This window comes from Leptonychotes weddellii, chromosome 2 (genome assembly GCF_054177405.1).
Source record: "Leptonychotes weddellii isolate Sample4059 chromosome 2, ASM5417740v2, whole genome shotgun sequence".
NCBI classification, from domain to species: domain Eukaryota; kingdom Metazoa; phylum Chordata; class Mammalia; order Carnivora; family Phocidae; genus Leptonychotes; species Leptonychotes weddellii.
Window position 1 is genome coordinate 62566354 of NC_138370.1, and position 20899 is coordinate 62587252.

Below are 20899 nucleotides of genomic sequence, written 5' to 3' on the forward strand. Positions count from 1 at the left end.
CAACTTGCATTCCCACCAACAGCGTAAGAGGGTTCCCCTTTCTCCACAACCTCTCCAACCTTTGTTGTTTCTTGCCTTATCAATTTTTGCCATTCTAACTGGTGTAAGGTGGTATCTCAATGTGGTTTTGATTTGAATTTCCTGATGGCCAGTGACGTTGAACGTTTTTTCATGTGTCTGCTGGCCACTTGTATGTCTTCTTTGGAGAAGTGTCTGTTCATGTCAAGACCCACTTCTTTACACCAGATACTTCCTAGAGGAATCAAAACTTCCGACAGAAGCACCATTCACAGCTCAGTATAGTTACATACCTGCCTCTCCCTGTGCAGCAGATAGGCTGCTTCCAATGCCAGCATCGGTCTTACAAATTTCCCCAGGATTTTCCTGTATACACCAGTTTCTGACATCGATGTCACTGCTCAGCTCAGACCTTTCAAATTCACTGCACACAAGTTTTAATTCACTCTGTTCAGAAGGCCTAGAAGAACCACAAAAAGATCACATTTGAATGTTATCATCCATCCATCCATCCTTGCTTTCTAGGAGACTTATCAGAGGTGAAAATATGAACCTGGGACAACTCAAGACCTCTGTTCTTAGGGTTTTGACTGAGTAAGAGGATATCAAAAAGACAAAGATTTTGCTGTTTTAGAACTACAATCAATTTGGAGCTCATTTAATCGACTTCCTAGTTCACAGTGAGAGGAATAAAACTCCACAAGGTTAAATGAGTCCTTCTATCATCTCATAAGTGGCAAGTCCATGACCAGAACCCAGGACTCTTGGCCCGTCTTCCTTGGCTTTAGCATAACGTATGATTCTCAGTAGATGAACCTACTCCCTGGTGTCTGGGGGTTAACTTAAATCTTATCTCATCCATTCATTTAGCAAACATTTGTTGAATGACTACCACGTGCCATGTATTGTTAGGAAAGGTGTAGCATTTACAAAGCATTAAGTTCTTTCCCTAAGGAATTCATGGCCCCATAAAAAACATCTCTCTACTAGACCGTGAACTCCTTGGGGGAAAGAACTGTAATGGTTTTGCAAATGGCTAAACATTTAGAAATGGTAGAGGATGCCACAGGAGTTTGCAGATGGCTACTCACAAGGTCCAATTTCAGTAGCTCGTGGCAGGTTTGTAGGATGGCAGTTACGAAGACAAAACGTGAGCCATAGCACATGATTTCACCAGTTTCTTTTTTTTTTTTTTTTAAAGATTTTATTTATTTATTTGAGAGACAGAGAGCATGAGAGGGAGAAGGGTCAGAGGGAGAAGCAGACCCCCCGCTGAGCAGGGAGCCCGATGCGGGACTCGATCCCGGGACTCCAGGATCATGACCTGAGCCGAAGGCAGTCGCTTAACCGACTGAGCCACCCAGGCGCCCGATTTCACCAGTTTCTGACCACTCAAGGTAAAGAGTATAATAGATACAAGCAAGAGCCAAGGAAACAGACAATCTGACAACCACGTACTTCTTAAGCATCATGTTCCCAGAACATTACGATTAGCTACAAGATACTTAACAGTTCTATGTTAACAACTTGTTTCTTTAGCATGTCAGAAATCTGCTTATAGAAATATACCATGACACTTAATTGGTGAAATTCCACTTGATTTTTGTATTTTCCTGTATGTTCTTACCAGAAAAACATAATACTTTATTTTTTAAAAAGACTTTATTCATTTATTTGACGGAGAGAGAGAGCGAGCATGCACACAAGCAGGGGGAGGGGCAGAGGGAGAGTAAGAAGCAGGCTCCCTGCTGAGCAGGGAATCCAACGTGGGACTCGATCCCAGGACTCCGGGATCATGACCTGAGCCAAAGGCAGACACTTAACCAACTGAGCTACCCCGGCACCCCCAAAATGTAGTATTTTACAGTGATCTAAATCAATTTGTTTTATGAAAATACATGTAAAAAGAATATAAGGTGTAACTTTCTATAAGATACCACATTGCAGTTTTTAAATAATTTAGCCTAAATTAAAAGGACAATTACCAATCAACAGTTAGTATTTGGTATTAACAACAAACTAACAACATCTTTGCATTTTGCTGTTGCCCAGTGTGAGCTAGGGACCTTGGAGCTGCCTGACCGTTCTCCAGCAGAGTATACAACACAACACTGCTGAATCACCAGCTCTGAGCTCCAGATCGCAGCCACCTCAGGGACCTAGGGACAGACGCCGTGAGCAGCACCAAATATGTCTCCCACCCCATGGTCCTCGCCTCCACGTGAGCTGTGCTGCCCAAGTCCCCTTCACACAACAAGCGCGACTGCAGCAAGGTGGGGCTTCTTCCACAGGAAGATTTGGAGCCACAAAAGAACAATTTGACAGAAACACATACAAATACCTAGCTGAGCCTACAAGAAAGAAATCCCCAGATGCCAGAACTCAAAAGAAGAAAAAGCCAGAGAGGTGAGGATGGAGGGATTACTCAGGAGGGGCTGGGTTTTAATTCCGCGCTCAAGGACAGTCACATACAGGAGTCGGGGACCTCGAACTGTTCCCTAAATAAAAGTAGGGTCCTTGAAGGAAGCACTGTCAGTGCAAGAGACACCGGAAAAGCTCCATCCATGGACTTAGGGAGGAAAAGGCAGGAGAAAGCATCTCTACTGGAGGCTCTCGACTTGGGCACATGTTGGGTGTTTAGAAGTCTAACCCAAGAAATCAAAATTCAGAGACTATACCACCAGATGGATTTGGAGTCAGAATGTATGCACTACAGGGGCGCCTGGGTGGCTCAGTCGGTTAAGCAACTGCCTTCGGCTCAGGTCATGATTCCAGGGTCCTGGGATCAAGCCTGGCACAGGGCTCCCTGCTCAATGGGGAGTCTGCTTCTCCCTCTGCCAAACCCCCACCCCCATTCGTGCTCTCTCTCTCTCTCAAATAAATAAAATCTTAAAAAAAAAAAAGAATGTACGTACTGACCTGTTGAAAAAAAAAATGGGATTCCCACATAAACACTATCCAGTGCTTTCATTTTACTAATAAGAAAATGAAAGCTTAGGGAGATTGAATGACCTAAGGAGGCAAGGTTTCCAAAGGAGAATACCAATTCTGGCTCTGCCCCTTACCAACTCTGGGGCTTTCAGCAAAACACATGCCTCGGCCCCTCACTCCCAGAAACGTAAGAACCTAGCTTCTGGTGACTCTTCTCTTTCACTACGGGACCCCTTGGGCGAGGGTAACGCTGGGGAGGGGAGGCCTGCCGGCACCCATCTGTTTCCTCCGTCACCTGCCCCACAAACGCTCCTGCACTTCACAGGCAGAATGAAAGGCCGGGCACAGAGGGGACCTTATGCATTTTCTTTAAAACCTCCCATAGCTTTGAGCATTTTTTAAGGTAAAAACATGAAAAATCTATTCACTTTAAGGTATTTTAATAATATAAATGAAAACATAACAAGAATACATATTAATTTTAATAACGTACTTTTACATTAATACTCTATTCTCAGTATCTGACATCGCAAAAATAAGACTAAATGATAACAGCTAAGTGTAAAATTACAGAGTAAAAAATAGATGAAAATTTTAAAAGGATTGTAAAAATTAACACACCTCAAGACCTGAGCAGCACCCCGTTTCTTTTTACGACACGTTCGACTTTTATTCCAACTTAAATTTTGTAAATTTCCTTCTTTTTTCTCCTGAAGCTTCTTCTTCCTATAAGGATCTTCTTGCTACAGAGAAAAAAGAAACCTTAAATGAAGGTTTAAACTGACTAAATATACATTTAAAACCTTTTTTTTTTTTTAACTTTTGAAGACCAACTCCATACAAATTCAGAATGTTCCAATACTGGTGAAAATGGAGACATACATTTCTCAATCTCCAGTCTGTTTTCATTCCCCTTCTTTCTCTACCTCCCTCAATCTCTGCAAAAAGAAGAAACATTGTTGCCTTCAGAATTCCAAAGGGGCTATAAAGGGAAAACATCTGTTGGCAATTTAGGGTCAGCTTGCTGTTAACTTCAGCAGCAATAAATTCTCCAGCGTTCACCTGTTAATTTGGTATGTGCAATTCACATGAATTACTACTGAAGAAAAATCATGTAAAAACTCAACGTAGGAATAATTTGTGTATTTGTTTTTATTTGTTTACAGAAAAACTTTAGGAGACAGCCAATCTCCACTGAGTGTGCCAAATAGTTTAAGCTTTTGTAAATAAGAATATGCTTGATGTTTTTTAAATGTGGTTTTGAAAAACTTAATTTAGCATGAAATACTATGTATCTATAAATTATATATAGTATATGTGTGTATATATACATATAGATAAGTGTGTATGTGTGTGTGTATATATGTAATTGTTAATTTGGGCCTTTTCCTTTTATGTTCAGCAGTCTGTTAACTGGACAGAGGGCAGGAGGATCCCCTGCCCATTAGCATTCTGAAGTAGCTCCTGCCCGGAATCCTCTTGCACTCTCTCCCTCTTTTCCTTCCACCACTCTGCCCCTTTAAAGCAGAGGCACCGTCAGCAGGTGGGAGGTGGTACAGAGCTCACAAATTGAGACCCCAGGGCTTGAAAAATGCATCCTTCAGGGACCTCCCAGAGGCAAATCCCCTAGCTCCCAGAGTCCTCTTCCTACTGACCCTTAGGATTCACATTTCATAAAGAATAAAGACTGGCTCATTTTACCTTCTTTTTCGAGAAGGTTGGTCCTGAAATCAGAGTAGGAATGCATGATGTTCTAACATACACTTGCCTGACACACATGACTTGGAAGAAGAAAAAGAAAAGGTTGCATTCAAATGCCTATGTGTTACATATCTGGGGTACCGAAAGCCTCATGTATCTATTAAAGCAGCAGGCTTATTACAATAAATACTAGAAATAAAATGAAATTGTAACTGTACATGTGGTGGGAGAATGGGATTTTTGTTTTTTTCTTAATACTCCTTTAGTTTCTCCCCCAGTAAGTAGGTATTAACTTTTTTCTGATTCTGAAGCTATTTTAAAAACGTGACAAGTTAAACACACAAAGCCCTATCTTAGAGGATCTTAATGCTAACTGCTCAGGTGTGATGCTAAACAAACACATTAATAGCATATGATCAGACATTCTCCAAAGTTAAAGGTTAGCTATATACCATATTTATTCGTGTACTGGTCCCTGTATATTTCTAGCTTTGGGAGAGAAAGGGATTCCCCTTTCCTTGGGCCAAGAAAGGCTGTTCAACACAGCAAGTCCTTGAGCCTTTCTGTTCCTCCAGAGTCACATACAAAGAAAGGACCTGTCTCTAAGTGGGGTCAGAGAAAGAGTGAACTGGTCAGTAGTCACTCTGACACTTGGCTGCCTCTCTCCACTCAGTCTGGTGAGAGCTGTCATCCTGTGCAAACAAGAGGGACTACAGAGACGTGGGACCGGGCGGTCAGAGGCATGGCTACTGCCTCTGAATTAGCCAGAGTGATTACCAGAAGAGTACTCGGCACGCTAGACTCGGGTGCATGGAATGACCGAGAAGCAGCGTCCACGAGCAAACAAAGCGGGGGACAGAAGGAGGGTGTGGACAAAAGAGGGAAGAGATAGAGGACATATGGAGGAGTGCAAAACTAATGAATGGCCTTTGTGTGTGTGTGCACACGCGTGTGTGGCAGGGAGAGGGGGTTGGGAAGAACAGCACTGAGGAGGAAGGGCCCCAGTCTTGGGGAGAACAGGCCAGCCCTGGACGTAGCAGATGGTGGGGGGGAGGGAGGCAGGGTGAGGACACCAGAGACCCAAATCAACAGACCTGTCAAGAAATGAGAGGGAGAATAAAGGGAGAAGTTGGCTCTTTCCTTTTTGGTGGGGAGGGTGTCACACAGAGAGGGAGGCGGGCCCAACCAAGAGAAGAGTCCAGGTAGAGTTGCAAGTAAGAACATAGCTCTGAGGCCAAACAGCCTGAACTGAAGCTCAATCCAGGCTTTTTACTGGCTGTGCGATCTTGAGCAAGTTACTCAGCTTCTCTCTGCCTCAATTTCCTGCGTCTTCCAGCAGGCTGTTGTGAGGAGCAAATAACCTGACACACAGCAAGTACTTTATAGAAGACGTCTTATTCTCACATGATTGAATTATTTGAACTAGTGAAGTTCTCGGAAGTCCCTGATAGAAGGGACAATTTTGCTGATTACAGGGTGGGCAAATAAAAAGATTTCCTAAAACTTTAATAAAAGCAAACAAAGAAATCAAAGGAGAGAAATCAGACTGACTCCACAAACAATCTTTAAGCTGCTGTATAGAAGTAACAGCAAATAAAAAATAAGAGAGTAGGGCAGACTAAGAAAAAAAACCAGACGCAGTTTGAAGGCAGAGTCAATACCATGCCATATGTTCTGACGGAAAATAAGAAAAACACGGGCAATAGAAAAGTGGGCAAAGCACATGAAATGCAAATTCACAAAAGAAATACAAAAGGCTAAAAAACCATGAAGACTTTATCCAAAATATTTAATAATAAAGTATGTTTTTAGGAAAGGGAAATTATAGACCAGCTTGTATCTCCTCTTTCCATGCTGGTTTTAAAAAACACGAGTGTGTTTATACTGCATGTTTGCGCCTGCAGACATGATGAGAGGGGCTGGGGAGGGGGAGGCCTGGGGAGGGGGAGCCCTGGGGAGGCAGTGCCCTTAAAAGAGTCTGCCTCTGAGCAGTGCAAGCAGAACTGGGTGAGACATTCACTTCCAAATTTATGAAAAAAGAAAGAAAGAAAAGGAAGAAAGAAGGAAGAGAGGGAGGGAGGGATTTCAGGGGTAGGATTTCGGATGGATGATTTTTTACTTGTTTTTCAGAATTTTACAAAAAAGGAAATGAAGGAAAGTGCTCACTTCTCCCTGGTAAGAGATGCAAACTGAAAAGAAAACCAAAACACAGTCATTTCCCCAGCATGCTGACCAAGACTTTGCAAGAAACACAGCATGGTGCTGGTGGGAGCAGAGGAAGTCAGCGTTGTCCCACAGCATCATCTCATCAGTGCGAATGAGAATCAGGACCACCTTTCCAGAAAGCAATCTGGGATACACAGGAAGACACTCTTTAATTCTGCTTCTAGAAATCTCTAACAAGGATATATCAGGTATACAGGGAAGACTTAAGAACAATGTAGTTCATCGTAGTGCTATTTATGAAAATAAAGCTGTAAATAACTTTAATGTCTGACTGCAAGCGAATGGTTTAGGATTAGGGCATAGTTAAATGATGGAATGTTATATAACCACTGGAAACAAAGTTCCCCTTGTTCTGAACATGAGAAAATGTGGAATTATAACATTATTAACAAAGCTACATATACATAATGATGGTCCTGAGTTTTTTTAAAAGTTGCATAAAGAAACAGAATGCAGAAAAATGCACAAAGTGGTTCATTTTGTATAGACTTTTCTCCCCCCCTTCATGCTTTTATAATAATCATGAATTCCTTTCCTAAGGGAAAGAAAAATCTGCTTTAAAAAAATAAACAGCAGGGCTAGGGTTAAAATTTAGTTTGTAGCTCTCAAATCTGGGCTTCAACCTTCTCTGCCAATAAATCTAGAGGAATGTTCCCCATGTACTATGGACAGATTTATACAATTTTCTAAGCTGCAAAGTTAGGTCCTAAGAATGTACAAGAAAAACAAACATTGAGTACTGCCCTTGGGAATGTGTTTATTGAGAATGATTTCTCCAAATGAACAATGAAATGGAAAGCACACTCAGGATTTTAAAGAAGAGCTTTTTGCAAAACGGGGAGTGAGTCACGGAGACAGCAAAAAAAAAAAAAGTTGGGGACTATGGTCCCCCAGATCCTCTGGCTCGCTGCAGCCTTCCTGCAGAGCTGGTGGCCATCTTTAGCTGCACAGGTCTCTCTTCCATGGGCTCCCGGACCAGAAAAGAAAGGAGGGGCTTATGCGACCCCTGGGACTGTGCACAAGTCAAGTCTGTGCTCCCGGGATAGAGAGAGAAAAGACAAGGCCCGTGCCCCCAAAGGTGGAATGGTGGAGATATGCAGAGAAGAAAACAACAGGAAGAAATTAAGAAACCTGCCATAAGAAAGGGCACAGGGGTAGAGGGCTGAGTCTGGCATGGGGGCCTCGGATGGAGTCTGAAGCCCAGGAATGGTGCCCACTCGTGGCAGCACCACACAGCAGGGCTCCTGGGTCCACCTCCTCCTGATGGCCCTCAGATGGATGGACGGACTTGGCATGAGTTCCACCTGCTCTGCCCAGCACACAGGCTTTGCAGCCACTGAGTCATCACTTCTCACTGTTGGTTTGCATCTCATGGCAGGGCAACATGGAAGTCTCCAAAGCCCCTAGCAAGAGGCTGCTAAGTTCCAATTCTTAACTTCACCCATTCCCTCCTACCTCAAATTCAATGACTTCTTTCTGCTCCTGAAAGCACAGCCCATCGTAGTCTCATGGCCTCGCTTTCTGTACATCTGGTATTCCCGCACCCTCGGGCCATCTGCAGATTCACCACCACCCGGGTTCACACTGGGGCCCCGCTCTTCTTCCTATGCCCACACACCTCAGAGAACTCGGGGTCACCTTTCAGTTCTAACCTCCACAGGCACAGCTCCCAAATCTCAAGCTCCAGGCCCGAGTTTGCCATGTAAGCTCTGGTTCCGTATCTCCCACTGTCGGTCACGATCACACACAGTCATTCCCTTTGTACTGACCCCTTGTCAGCTCTTGGTACGTGAGCTACTCCAAGCACTTACCATGTTAACTCAGCCGCTCCTCACAACCCTAGGATGTAGGCACGCTCTCAGTACCCTCATTTGTCAGATAAGGAAACTGCGATGTTAAGTAACTCGCCCAATGTTATAGAGCAAATAAATGACGACCAGGATTCAAACCCAAGAGGTCTGGCTGCAAAGTCCATGCTCTTAATATGCAACACTGCTTTGAGAAACATAAAAATGAACTCATTGCGTAAGTCAGAATTCCCCCATCTTCTCGTTAGCCAGACTTAAAACTTAGGAGTTATTTTTGCAAATGGTTATATAAGAAAAAATAGTTCCTCTCCTTTATGCAATTAGGGAAGGGGAAATCCTGTTAGTTTTTCTTCTAAACTCTTACCTACTCTTCCTGTCCTTCCCCAAACACAGCCTTACGTCACACCTCCCAGTAGAGTAATAGCCTCCTTGTTAGAAGAGAGCTGGTGTCCTTTTCGGCCTGCTCCAACCCAGCCTCCAAAACACTCACACTGATCCTCCAAAAATGCATTATTCACACATTCATTCAAGCATTTACTAAACGGCACTTTAGGATCTCTATAACAGGCATTCTGCCCGTCTTTATAAACCTGAATTGAAAAAGATTCAGTTATGACCTTCAAGAAAATCACAGCCTCCAGGCTGTTTTCCACTGGTTACCCACCACCCTCCCTCCCTCCACCCCCCAGCCCAGAAACCTTCCCTAGCTCCCTATCCTTTGCATCAGGGTCTCCCCAATTGGCCACCCTCAAGCTAAATCCTCCGAGAAGACATTCTGTTTGGACATATGTGCTTTTAGGAATTTGACTCTGAAGTTCCTTAGCGGGCAAGCGACCATGGTCTGCTTCTCTGCAAGCATCATCACTTCCAACTGCTGGGCTCACCTAGTTCACCATCTGTGCTTCCAGCTGAGATCGAGTGGAGAAGTACAAACTTGGAATTGGGTGAGCCAAGGCCTTCGCCATCTGGAACGACTCCCACTCTTGCTTCACATTCCTGACTGAGCCTCTTCCCAAAGAGGATTTCCTACTGCTCCTGATTATGCCATGGGGTTCAGTGGGGCCGCTGCCCACCTTCCCTTCTCTGCCTGTCCGTGTTTCTATCTCCTCTAGGAGCTTTCCGTGCCCGCTGCAGGCTAAACTGACTTTCTACTCTCTGAAATCCCTTCCACTCTGTACGGATTGGGGCACTTGACTACTTAGACATAACGTGTCCTTCTTAAAAGCCTGCAAATTTCCAGTTGGGGATGTCTAGGATATATTTATTTTGCATCATTTTCATGTTATTTAAATGAAAAATTCTTGTTTGTTATAAAGTTTAAGCAAAAATGCAGAAATATGAAGAAGGAAAAAGATCATCCCAAATCCCACCACTCAGAATAACCACAGTCTGCCATCGATTATTTGGCAAATCTTGTTTTTACCAACTCTCTGTGAACTTACAGACACGTTAGGATGGCAAGACAGACAATGGGAATAATTTATAACACTGGACAATGTATTATTTTTTTTAGTATATGTGCTGCTGAAGTGAACACGATGATGTATTATTTTTAAATAAAAATTTAAGGTTCGGTTTTATTTGAATTTAACATAAACTGAAGTAGAACCCAAGGAACTGCCAACTTTCAAGTTAATTGTTTCTTCTCCACATGATACATTAGTTCCTTAAGGATCTCTCTAAAGTTAAGCAAAAGACCATGAAAGACATTTTCCTAAGTTTTCACCCTGTTAAACGATATGTTCAGTTTTACATAGTATTGACTCTCCACCAAGAAAAATAAAATTAAAACTCATTGTCACCTACCATGCAATACCACCTCCTGTTTTTGCAGCTTATGTTACTTTTTTGCTTTATTAAAGTTGTAATATATGCAATCGGTTCTGGAATTATAATTGCCAACTGTTTAGTCTTAGTTCTGGATATAAAATGGATAGAAATCTCAACAACAGACCATTAACACAGCTTCTTTATTTTTACTTGCGCCCTGGGTCTTTATTTTTACTTCTATCTTGGTTGGCTAAATTTCATTAACTTCATTTTTTAAGAAAGACTCATGGTGAGTTCACTTGCGTTTAAGGATCCCTGCCTTGCTGCCTTTGTACTTGAGTGTCAATTTGTCTGGAATGTTCTTGTTCACATTTTTATTCTCTCAAAGATATGGCTCCACTGTTCCATGGCATTAGATGTTTCTACAAAGTCTGAGGCAACCCTGAGTTGGTGTTTTTCCATCTTCCCGCCTTTGCACCATTCTTTATGCATTAGTATCAATAATTTAGCCAAGCTGCGCCTATGTCCATTATTACGTATCAATTTTTCCTGGTATACACAGTGTGCCCTTTCATCTATAAATTCAATTCTTCCCTCGTGTCAGGAAAATATTCTTCTATTACATCTCTGAATACCTTTCAGATCCATTTGTTGGGCCATTTACTTAAACATTCATTATTCTTATGTTGGACAGCTTTGTCTTTCTTTGTCCCATATCTAAATGTTTCCAGCTCTTCAATTTTTTCCCTCACACTCACCCTGATTATCTCAAAGCCTTTCTCAGGGTCAGCAATTCTATTTTTGGCAACTGTCTGTGAAATGTCATTTGGGTCTTTCTTCATTTATTTACTTAGCTATATAATATCTCTTTTAACCTCATCCTAGTATCTTAATTTGCCTTTTAAAAAAAACTATTTTATTGAGTTCATTATCTATAGTGTGAAGTATTCTCAGAGTTTCCTTCCAGTCTCTGGATAGGTTTTCTTCTAGATTAGGATCTTTTTTTTTTTTTTTTTAATGTAATGTATTTTACTGGATAAAAAAAATTCAGTTGCGAAACACAATGTTGCTGTTACACATTCATTACATATTCAGTTGACAATACACAAATATATATATGTATGTGCCAAGTTGTGTGTTTCTTATACAGATGAACTCAGGTGTAGATGGCGAAACTTTGTTCTTGATTTGCTATGTACATGGGATAGGAAAAAACAGATTAGGATCTTTACCTGTCTTCTGTGTTCTACTCCTCTCATTCACTTTTACTGTGTGTGTGTGTGTGTGTGTGTGTGTGTGTAACAGATGGTATGTACCAGCATAGTTAGAATGCTGTTTTTTTTCATACTGGGCTTATACTAATACACAAATACCTCTGTTCTGATGTAAAGTAGGTAAATTCTCCTGAATGCCTTTCCCACCTTTACGTTGGACCTGTCTGCTTTCACCTACGAGATACAGGGCTCAGTTCTATTCTCCAGATGCTTTTCACTAGCCTACACTGGCAGGAAGGTGCAGGGCTTGCCAGGATGGTGTGCAACAGTGCTCTCTCTTCTGGGGTTCTGTTGTACTAGGGCCCCCTCACCTGAGCTAGACAGGCATCCCTCTCCTGTGGATTTTGGCTTAATGCTTCCAGTGCAGCAAGAGCAGGTCCAAAAATGGGTGTTGGGTAACAACCAAAGAAAAGAGACAGGTGATCTGCTTCTACTCCATCATCTTTGCCAGGAGTTAACCTATTTGCTTAAGAACAGCTTCCCTTGAGAATAAAAGCTATCTGATGTTACTATAAATGATTTTAGTATCTCCTATATAATTAGAAGATAAAGAAAACTTTCCAAACACAATTTATAATGCAGATTCAAATGCATGATAACTGGCCCCCTTCAAAAGGTATGAAATATACATGTAGAGTTACTAGACAGATAATTGCACTCTCAGCCCTAAATATGGGTTTTGTTCTAAAAGGCAAGAGAAAAAGGAATACACACCCCGACTGAAGGTACATCCTGCTTCTCAAAACAAATGTCTTCTTTAGATGCTTTGTGAATCTTCTTTTCTGAGGAAGACTTTGCGTCAACCTTCTTCAAAGTTTCACAGTTGTCTACTTCATTCTTGACAGGCACTTGCTGGTTATTCCCTTGAATAAATAAAAATGATTGAATCTCTAGCTAATTATTTCCATTCATGTTCCCATAATTAAATCTCTTTCCTACACCAAGCCATCTAATTTAATGAGATTTAGACTTGAGGATTGTTCCTGACATTCACGATGCTCTAGGAAGTGTTTTACCAGTAAAAATGTGCTTACATGAAGAGTTCTACAAATGGTATTTAAAAGAGGTCAAGGAAAAAAGGTGAGGGGGTACCCCGTTATTCATAGCAGCATCATTCATAACAGCCAAAAGGTAGAAACAACCCAAGTGTCCATGGACGAATGGACAGAAAAAACAAAATATGGTACATACACAATGGAATACCACTCCACCTTAAAGAGGAACGAATCAGTGCACAATGCCATGAATACACTTAACACTATTCAACGGGACACTCAAAAATGAAATTGTTAGTTCCATTCAGAAATTATGTTTCTTATATTTCCTGGGACTTTATGGCATAATAAAGCATATTCAAAGTTTAAAAAAAAAATGACTGAGACGGGAAACAAAGCAATGAGATTCTGAGACATGCCACAACATGGATGAACCCAGAAGACGTTACGCTAAGTGAAGTAAGCCGGTCCCCAAAAGACAAACATCGAATGATTCTACTTATTTGAGGCAGCTAGAGTCATCTAATTCATAGAGATGAAGACAGAATGGTGGGGGGTCGGCTGGGGGGAGGGAACATAGATACTTACTGTTTAACGGCTACAGAGTTTCTTTTTGGGATGGTGAAAAGGTTCTGTAAGGGGATGATGGTGACAGCTGTACCATAGTGTGAATGTACTTAATGCCACTGAGCTTTATGACTAAAATGGTAAATTTTAGGTTATGTCTATTTTACCACAGTTTTTTTAAAAGTTGGGGGGGGGAGGGGGGTTAAGGACTTGCCTTCTAGTCATGACTCAGCTATAAATTAGTTTTCAAAGTAAAATCTCAAGCTACCTGAGCTTCTTTAGTTTTCTTATTTATAAAATGCAAATACCACCTTCTCTGCCTCCTCTGCTCGTTATAAAGATGAAACCAGAAGACATATACATGGAAAGGGTCACCACCAAAAACACATGACCTGTTTCGGGGCAGGTCCGCTTCCCACAGTCCGTGCCCACCTGCCCCCAGTGACCAGTGCCTACACGCTAACAATGAGCAGCAGGTGAATCATATGGCAAAAGTGGGTGCTGGAAGAAACTTCATCTGAAAACACGATTCTCCCACTTTTCTTTCAAGTGATTTCATTCATCAGTGTATTTCTTCTTCTATCCCTTACTTCAAAATAAAGTCAGATCAACTTCAACCCCACAATAACCGGCCTCAGTGTTCTAACAGGAAACAAAGTATTTCAACACCTTCTCCTCTTTACTTTAACGAGAATACCCTTACCACACCTTTGCAACCTGAGAAAGTTTAGATGACTACAGTGCAAAGATTTCACAGCAAAGCAGGCTGTAGGCTCTGGTGAGATGCACGCCTGACGGGACTTCAGCAGAGGCTCCAATCTGGCCCTGCTTGGGGACCTGGGGCAGGGAAGGTCTCTGCCCACAAAATGAAAGGAGCAGTCAAATCCTCTGATTCTGAAACTCTGAAGCTGACCTCACTCAAAGCAAGATACTTACATTTTGCAAATAACACTGACAAGTAAGCATACTTTTATTTTGTTAATGGGAAATTGTGTAAGTATTACATAACTATAAAAATGCTGGGAAGCATTAATTCCTCTATGACACAAATCGGGTGTTAAGACACCGACAGAGGAAAATATCCACCATGATGAAGTGGTAAGAGAGCCAAAAGCCAAGGCGACAGGGTCCGAAACAGAAAAATAAATCATAACTAAGGACATCACTCTGGATTTGGGAAACCATACATGTGAAAAAGAACACATATATTCTCCTCAAAAATGTGCCACTAACTTTCCTAGAGTCTTAATTCATGAGAAAATGGATTTCCTTGAGTTTTTTTCAGGCCAAGAACAGCACTAAAACTATGTAGTCATCAAACATTCTCAGGAAGAATCCAAACTTAATATCCAATACTGAACTACCCCAGAAAAGTGGTAAAGCACCGACTCTTAGTAACACCTTCCATGGGGCCGGGAATCAGGAGAGGTAGTAGAAGGAATTCTTTTTTTTTTTTTTTTTTAAAGATTTTATTTATTTATTTGAGAGAGAATGAGATAGAGAGAGCATGAGAGTGGGGAGGGTCAGAGGGAGAAGCAGACCCCCCGCTGAGCAGGGAGCCCGATGCGGAGCTCGATCCCGGGACTCCAGGATCATGACCTGAGCCGAAGGCAGTCGCTTAACCAACTGAGCCACCCAGGCGCCCAGTAGAAGGAATTCTAATAACCAGTTCTTCATTAAGTCTTTGACAAATTCCAGCACGACAATATCCAAGAATTTAGAAATTTCGTGAGTACATTCTTCATTTAATACATGGAGCCAATCCATGTCATCTTATTAAGCGTGATTACTTATGGTGTTACACAACTTTCTCACACCCATCTCACAGAGTCCGTGTTTGAGCCACGAAGATAAAAACATGAATAAAACAAGGAACAAATGAACTCACCAGAATCCTGCTTAAGCTTTAATGGTATCAAATCCAACCGTGTTCTATTTTGAGCCAACTGCTAATCTTCAAGTTATGAGTATCTATAAGTCAATGAGGCTATTTTTTTGAATTTCTCCAATACTGGGATTTCAGAAATTTGGAGTTACCTATCAAATTCAGTGAAATCTTTCATGTATTATTAATTCCAAGGCTTAGGGTATTATTAAATTTAAAAGTTTTTTTCCTTCACATTATTATAAGCAGAAAGCAATAAAATAATCTGCTAACTTTTCCTCTTCTGTAGTGCTGAGGCCAGCTGTTTATCTTTAGCCTTAATTCCAGAGCTCATTACTCTTTAATTATGTGATTGAAATAATAAAGATCTAGAATTTTGATCGTACAATTAGAAAATAATAAATATTTGAAAAGAGACATATTTAAATGATCATTTACATGACAGATAAAGCTCTACTCTTGTCAGATGCTCAACAGAGTCTGGAACACGTTTTAACAAATGTTTGAAGAACTGAGCTGTTGTTTGACAGGTGGATGCCAAAAAACAAGTGTGTGAAAACAGAGCTCTGAAGCATCTGTCAACAGACTTCATTTCTACGGGGAATTTTAATTTATGATTTACTACAGGCCTCTCAGAAAAAGGCCGGAGAAAGAACAGGAAAGGGATGAGACACATTTCTGTTATTCAGAAAATATTCTGTGTTTCTCAACAACAAAAATGAGCATGTAGTGCCAGGGCCATTAATAAACACCTTGGAACGTTTTTTTCCCTCACACAGTATGTTACCCTCAGGAGAAATAAAAAAAGCTTCAGAATAGGAGAAGGCACAATTCCTCAGGTGCCTCAAGGACATCTGTCAGGTTAATAAAATCACTTCAGGCACTCTTAGGAGACAGACCGCCTGTCCCCTTCCCCTTTTTCCAAAGACAATCTTATCACTAGACTTATTTCTATGGAACATTTGTGTTGTTTAGGAGAAACAGCTAGGATGTGGTTTCCCCCTGAGCAAAGGGAAGAGTCCCCATTCTGGTGGGGGACACAGGAAACAAAGCGCAGGAACTTAGGATTCCCTGCCATCGGATGGGTGAAGTTCAGCTACTAAGACTGAAGCTATTTTCTTCAGATTCTAGAATGATTTTAAGACGGAAACATGTTTTTCACAAAGTAAAACACTTTTCAAAATAAAAAAAGAACCAAAGCTCAAAGTTGGAAGCAAAAACTTGGAAAGTTCTCATGTATAAATGGTTTTCTCATCCTTGAGCATTCTTCACACGTTATGGATTCCCTGATGATTATATATGCCTGTTCACCATCTGCCAGTTTATTACAATGCTTTCCTTTAAAATGTGAAAAAAGAACCCCAGACCCTTGATATTACTTAAAAAAAAAAACTCCACATCCTGCCTTCAAACTACAATTCTCTTCCTCTAGATTACTCAGTCCTTTCTTATTTTTAACATTGCCAATTCTTTAAAATGTTCAAATTATAAAATGATGGCAGGCAGTATGTTTAGTTTTTTAACCTCTTTGATATTTTCAGAATAGTGCTGTGAACGAAACACAGAACAAAATACACGTCAATGAACGGCTTTCCCCGTGAGGACTCTCCTGCTGACATATTCATTCTGGAGAGAAATACAGCACTGTGAATTAGCACCTTTGAATGTGCTGGTCTGAACATGGTAGGAAGCCAAAGTTCTTTCATTGATTCTTATTTGATCTGATCAACAATCACTCTGATACCACCTAACATGCTACTGATCCCGCCAAAGAGCAGTTTTGAAAGACTTCTTATTGCAAGATGCGTGTTTCCCTTTAAAACACAAATAGGCTAGTAATCTGCACCAGAGGGGAGGATTCCAGGCAGAACCGCCATCTACGAGGATATAAGCAAATCCTGTGTTTCTGGACTCCCATATTAAGTTTACTCACACTTGCAGAAGTTATTCCACGGTCATCTAGGCTCAACTATGGGCATTAAACATCAAGTGTTGGGCAGGAAGGTCTTGAAGCACAAGTTCAAGCCCTCTGACCGACTGTGGCACCGCAATTCGGTCTGCGCCTCTTCATTTCGACCACTTCAGTGTACTACGATGCAGCAGGAGGTCCTTCCCATCCATCTCTCCACAATGCCCCAGCCACTGCATTCGGAACCATGTGTATGCAGACAGCTGAGGGACGCAATGGACCACAGAAGCACCCCAAACAACTACGATTTTAAGTCTGTGTTGAGGCAGCCTCGGTCAAATACTGTGCTTGGGCCCCAATGACAGAAAACAAGGAAAAGCTCAGTGGGACTCACCTCTAATTTCACCCTTTCCCGAAGGTTTTGTTGCCTGGGCCCTACAGAAATGGAACAAGAGGCACCCCGCCCACTCCACCATGAAACAGGCTCCGACAATGTATGCTAGGATTTCATCTGGAGATCTGGTTGAACACATCACCCAGAGTGCGTCCTCACACGCCACGTGGAGAGAACACGGGGGACAGTGTTGACCTGAAGACAGGAGTCCGCCCCAAACACACACGCTGAGGCCAGGGAAACGGTGCAACCTGGCTGGAACAAGATGCACCAGGAATACATGTGCAGCTGCCTAAACCACGTTCCACTCAGGGCACTCCAGCTTTCTTTTCAATGAGACAGGTCCTTTGATGCAACACTTAAAATTCAGTTTGGGTTTTTAACTAAATGCCTAAAGCTCATCAGAATTGACCCATCCATAACACTTCTGTACTTTCTCTTCAATAACGGGGAGTATAAAATATGAAGTTATTTATACTTAGGTGTTTCAAATAAGATCAGAGGTAATGGACTTTTCCAGATTAAAAAGTGTCAAAAATCTGACTTTTTAAAAAACATTTATTTATCGGGCGGGGGGGCAAAGGGACAGGGAGAGAGAGAATCCCAAGCAGACTCCCACTGAGAGCGGAGCCCAACATAGGGCTTGATCCCACAACCCTGAGATCATGACTTGAGCCGAAATCAAGAGTCGGACGCTTAAATGACTGAGCTACCCAGGTGCCCCCAAAATCTGACTTTTAACAGGTGAAATGTGCATATTAAAATGCTCAGAATGGTCAAAAAAAAAAAATAAGCACTGTTTCTTATGCCAAAGGCCAAAGGGGTCAGTTACAGCTTAATGGCGATTTTACATGGAGGTGGTTTTCTGAGTCTTGTCCTGCTTATGCCTTCACTAACTGTATTTGTTGTGAGAGAACATCTGTCTTCTTTTAACCAAGGGACACAATTAGAGAAGCACCAGGGCCAGGGAACGTGAGATGGTAGCAGCTGTTAAATATAGAAAGCTGGTAAGTTTTGTTTGGTCAGAAATATTTTATGGGCTGATTAATTTTCACAAAGAGTGAAAATCCACGATAGAAAATAATTAAAAACGGTGTCCATATCCTCCCAACAATAAAATAGGACATTCACATCCCTCTAAACATATGTACTAAAAAGTAAACTTCTTTACTCACGACATTCTAAAAACGTGGTTCCTCGTCCTACTAAACTTCTCATTTTACAAACCATATTTCAACATTCATACGTTGGCTAAACCTTTGTGCATGAACTAAAAATGCAGCATCCGTGATTAAAACTAAAGTCACAGGTGAGAACAAATTCTGTTAAAAACAGACTGAAGACAAACCAGAGAAAAGAATCATCCAGGAGGATGAAAAGATTACCATTATTTTTCCTGGAAATCTCTGGCAAGTCTGACTGGTACTGAGGTGAATTTCTTGGCAAGTGATTTTCAGGTAGTTTCTTAGAGGTCTTCAGGGGACAGAGCTCTCGGTCCTTGAGCTCAGCTATGTTTTCTGAAATTTTAATGTCCGTTTCCTTAGGAAACATACATGTCTGTATTCCCTCCTTCATATGACATTCTGAAGAAGTATTATTGACAACAATTGTGTTTTTCAGTGTGTTTTCTTCTTTATTCAGTAAGTTTTTGGAAAGGGTTAAATTCTTTTGCAGGTCGACGTTGATGCCGTTTGCGTATTTGAGGCCGATCCAGTTCTCGCCCATAACATCAGTGCACACGTCCTCTTTAGGAGCAGACAGGGAGCTGCCCAGGGCCAGAGTCTGTTTCTCCTCAGTGCTGGTGACAGATGGGCTGGTTTTGTGTTTGCTGTAATACACTGAGCACTTATGCTTCTTCTGAGAATGACCGTAGGTAGCTGGGCTCCTCTTTGGGGTGTTCTGTATCCTGCTTGGTGGAGTGTTTACTGGAAGGCAGCTTTTCCCTCTGCCTTTATCGGAGGGGCCATAGGTATCGAGGAAGTTCTTACAATTGCTTCTGAATTGAAGAAGAAAAACATTTAACAGAAAGCCAAATGGAATCAAACCCTACCCCTCTGTTTCTAAACCCATGAGAGAGAAGTAGCAATCTTGATACTGTGTGTATCTCTCTCTCTCCTTCTTCCAAAGGCCCGTGAGTTTAACAAACTAAGTCCTTATAGGAAGTCTATCTTATTGTAAAAACTGTTACAGCTGCCATACAATGACTTCAAGAAAATTTTATGAAGACAAATCTGGAAGTAGAGTAATATTTGTATTACCTTAAAATCAGAACTGAGTGATATCAAAGGTGAGAGCTCCTCCCCCCTCTCCAACACACATACACACACACTCTACAAGAATTCTTACTTGTGAGAATGGGAGCTAATTACATCCATCGGATTATTGTTTTGCTGTGAAGATGAGCTAGCATTTTGCCTCTGTCTTGTTTTCATGAATTCCATAAGAATGTACTGTGCTTGTTGGAAGGCTATTAAAATCACACCCAACAGGGACAAACTGAGGAAGAAAGCAATGAGGCTCATTACTGCATGGTTCTGACCGGCATTAAAAAGACCAGCTCTCTTACAGAAGAGCAGTGGTTGGTTGATGCAAAATGTCTAAAGATACAGCATTGAAATTCCATAAAATGTATCACATCATCATTTCTGATGTGACTTAAAGATTTAAAAAGCTCCAAGTTTCTAAAAATGTGCACATTTGTAAGTTTGACATTCCAATTCCATTTTTAAAGGCACTTTCATGACAAAATCACTCCAAAAGGGTCACTCTAGTCTTCCAATCTCAAACTGCCACTGCGCCGAGCCAAAAGGAGTAACATCCGTATTTTCCACTGTGACTGCCAATGGAAGTATAGGGAGCACAATGATCTCTTATACTTCTAGGTCCCATGAATCTCCTACAATAAGTTTACTATTTTTTTTTTAAGGTTTTATTTATTTATTTGATACAGAGAATGAGAGGGAGGAGGGTCAGAGGGAGAAGCAGACTCCCCGCCGAGCAGGGAGCCCGATGCGGGACTCGATCCCGGGACTCCAGGATCATGACCTGAGCCGAAGGCAGTCGCTTAACCGACTGAGCCACCCAGGCGCCCAAAATAATTAACATTTTATTTTTTTTATTTTTTTATTTTTTTTTTAAAGATTTTATTTATTTATTTGAGAGAGAGAATGAGAGAGAGAGAGCATGAGAGGGGGGAGGGTCAGAGGGAGAAGCAGACTCCCCGTCAAGCAGGGAGCCCCACGCAGGACTCGATCCCGGGACTCCAGGATCACGACCTGAGCCGAAGGCAGTCGCTTAACCGACTGAGCCACCCAGGCGCCCAAAATAATTAACATTTTATTTTTTTTATTTTTTTATTTTTTTTTAAAGATTTTATTTATTTATTTGAGAGAGAGAATGAGAGAGAGAGAGCATGAGAGGG

The 20899-nt window shown here is 41.5% G+C and overlaps 1 protein-coding gene across 2 annotated transcripts in view; it reads right to left on the reverse strand.

Annotated features, from left to right (window-relative positions):
• Window positions 1–274: 274 nt before the first annotated feature.
• Window positions 275–20899, reverse strand: part of TMEM131L (transmembrane 131 like) — a 148552-nt gene continuing 127927 nt past the window's right edge. Inside the window, exons 24-28 of one of the 2 annotated variants that reach the window (XM_081811756.1) lie at window positions 19825–19974; window positions 18864–19474; window positions 12443–12591; window positions 3571–3692; window positions 275–478 (exon numbers count right to left, since the gene is read on the reverse strand). In XM_081811756.1, the coding sequence (XP_081667882.1) occupies window positions 304–478; window positions 3571–3692; window positions 12443–12591; window positions 18864–19474; window positions 19825–19974 (1207 nt within the window). In that variant the 3' untranslated portion in view covers window positions 275–303. Of the gene's footprint in view, window positions 479–3570; window positions 3693–8687; window positions 8869–12442; window positions 12592–18863; window positions 19475–19824; window positions 19975–20899 lie in introns of those variants that run through there. The other variant, XR_014142806.1, reaches the window with a different exon arrangement.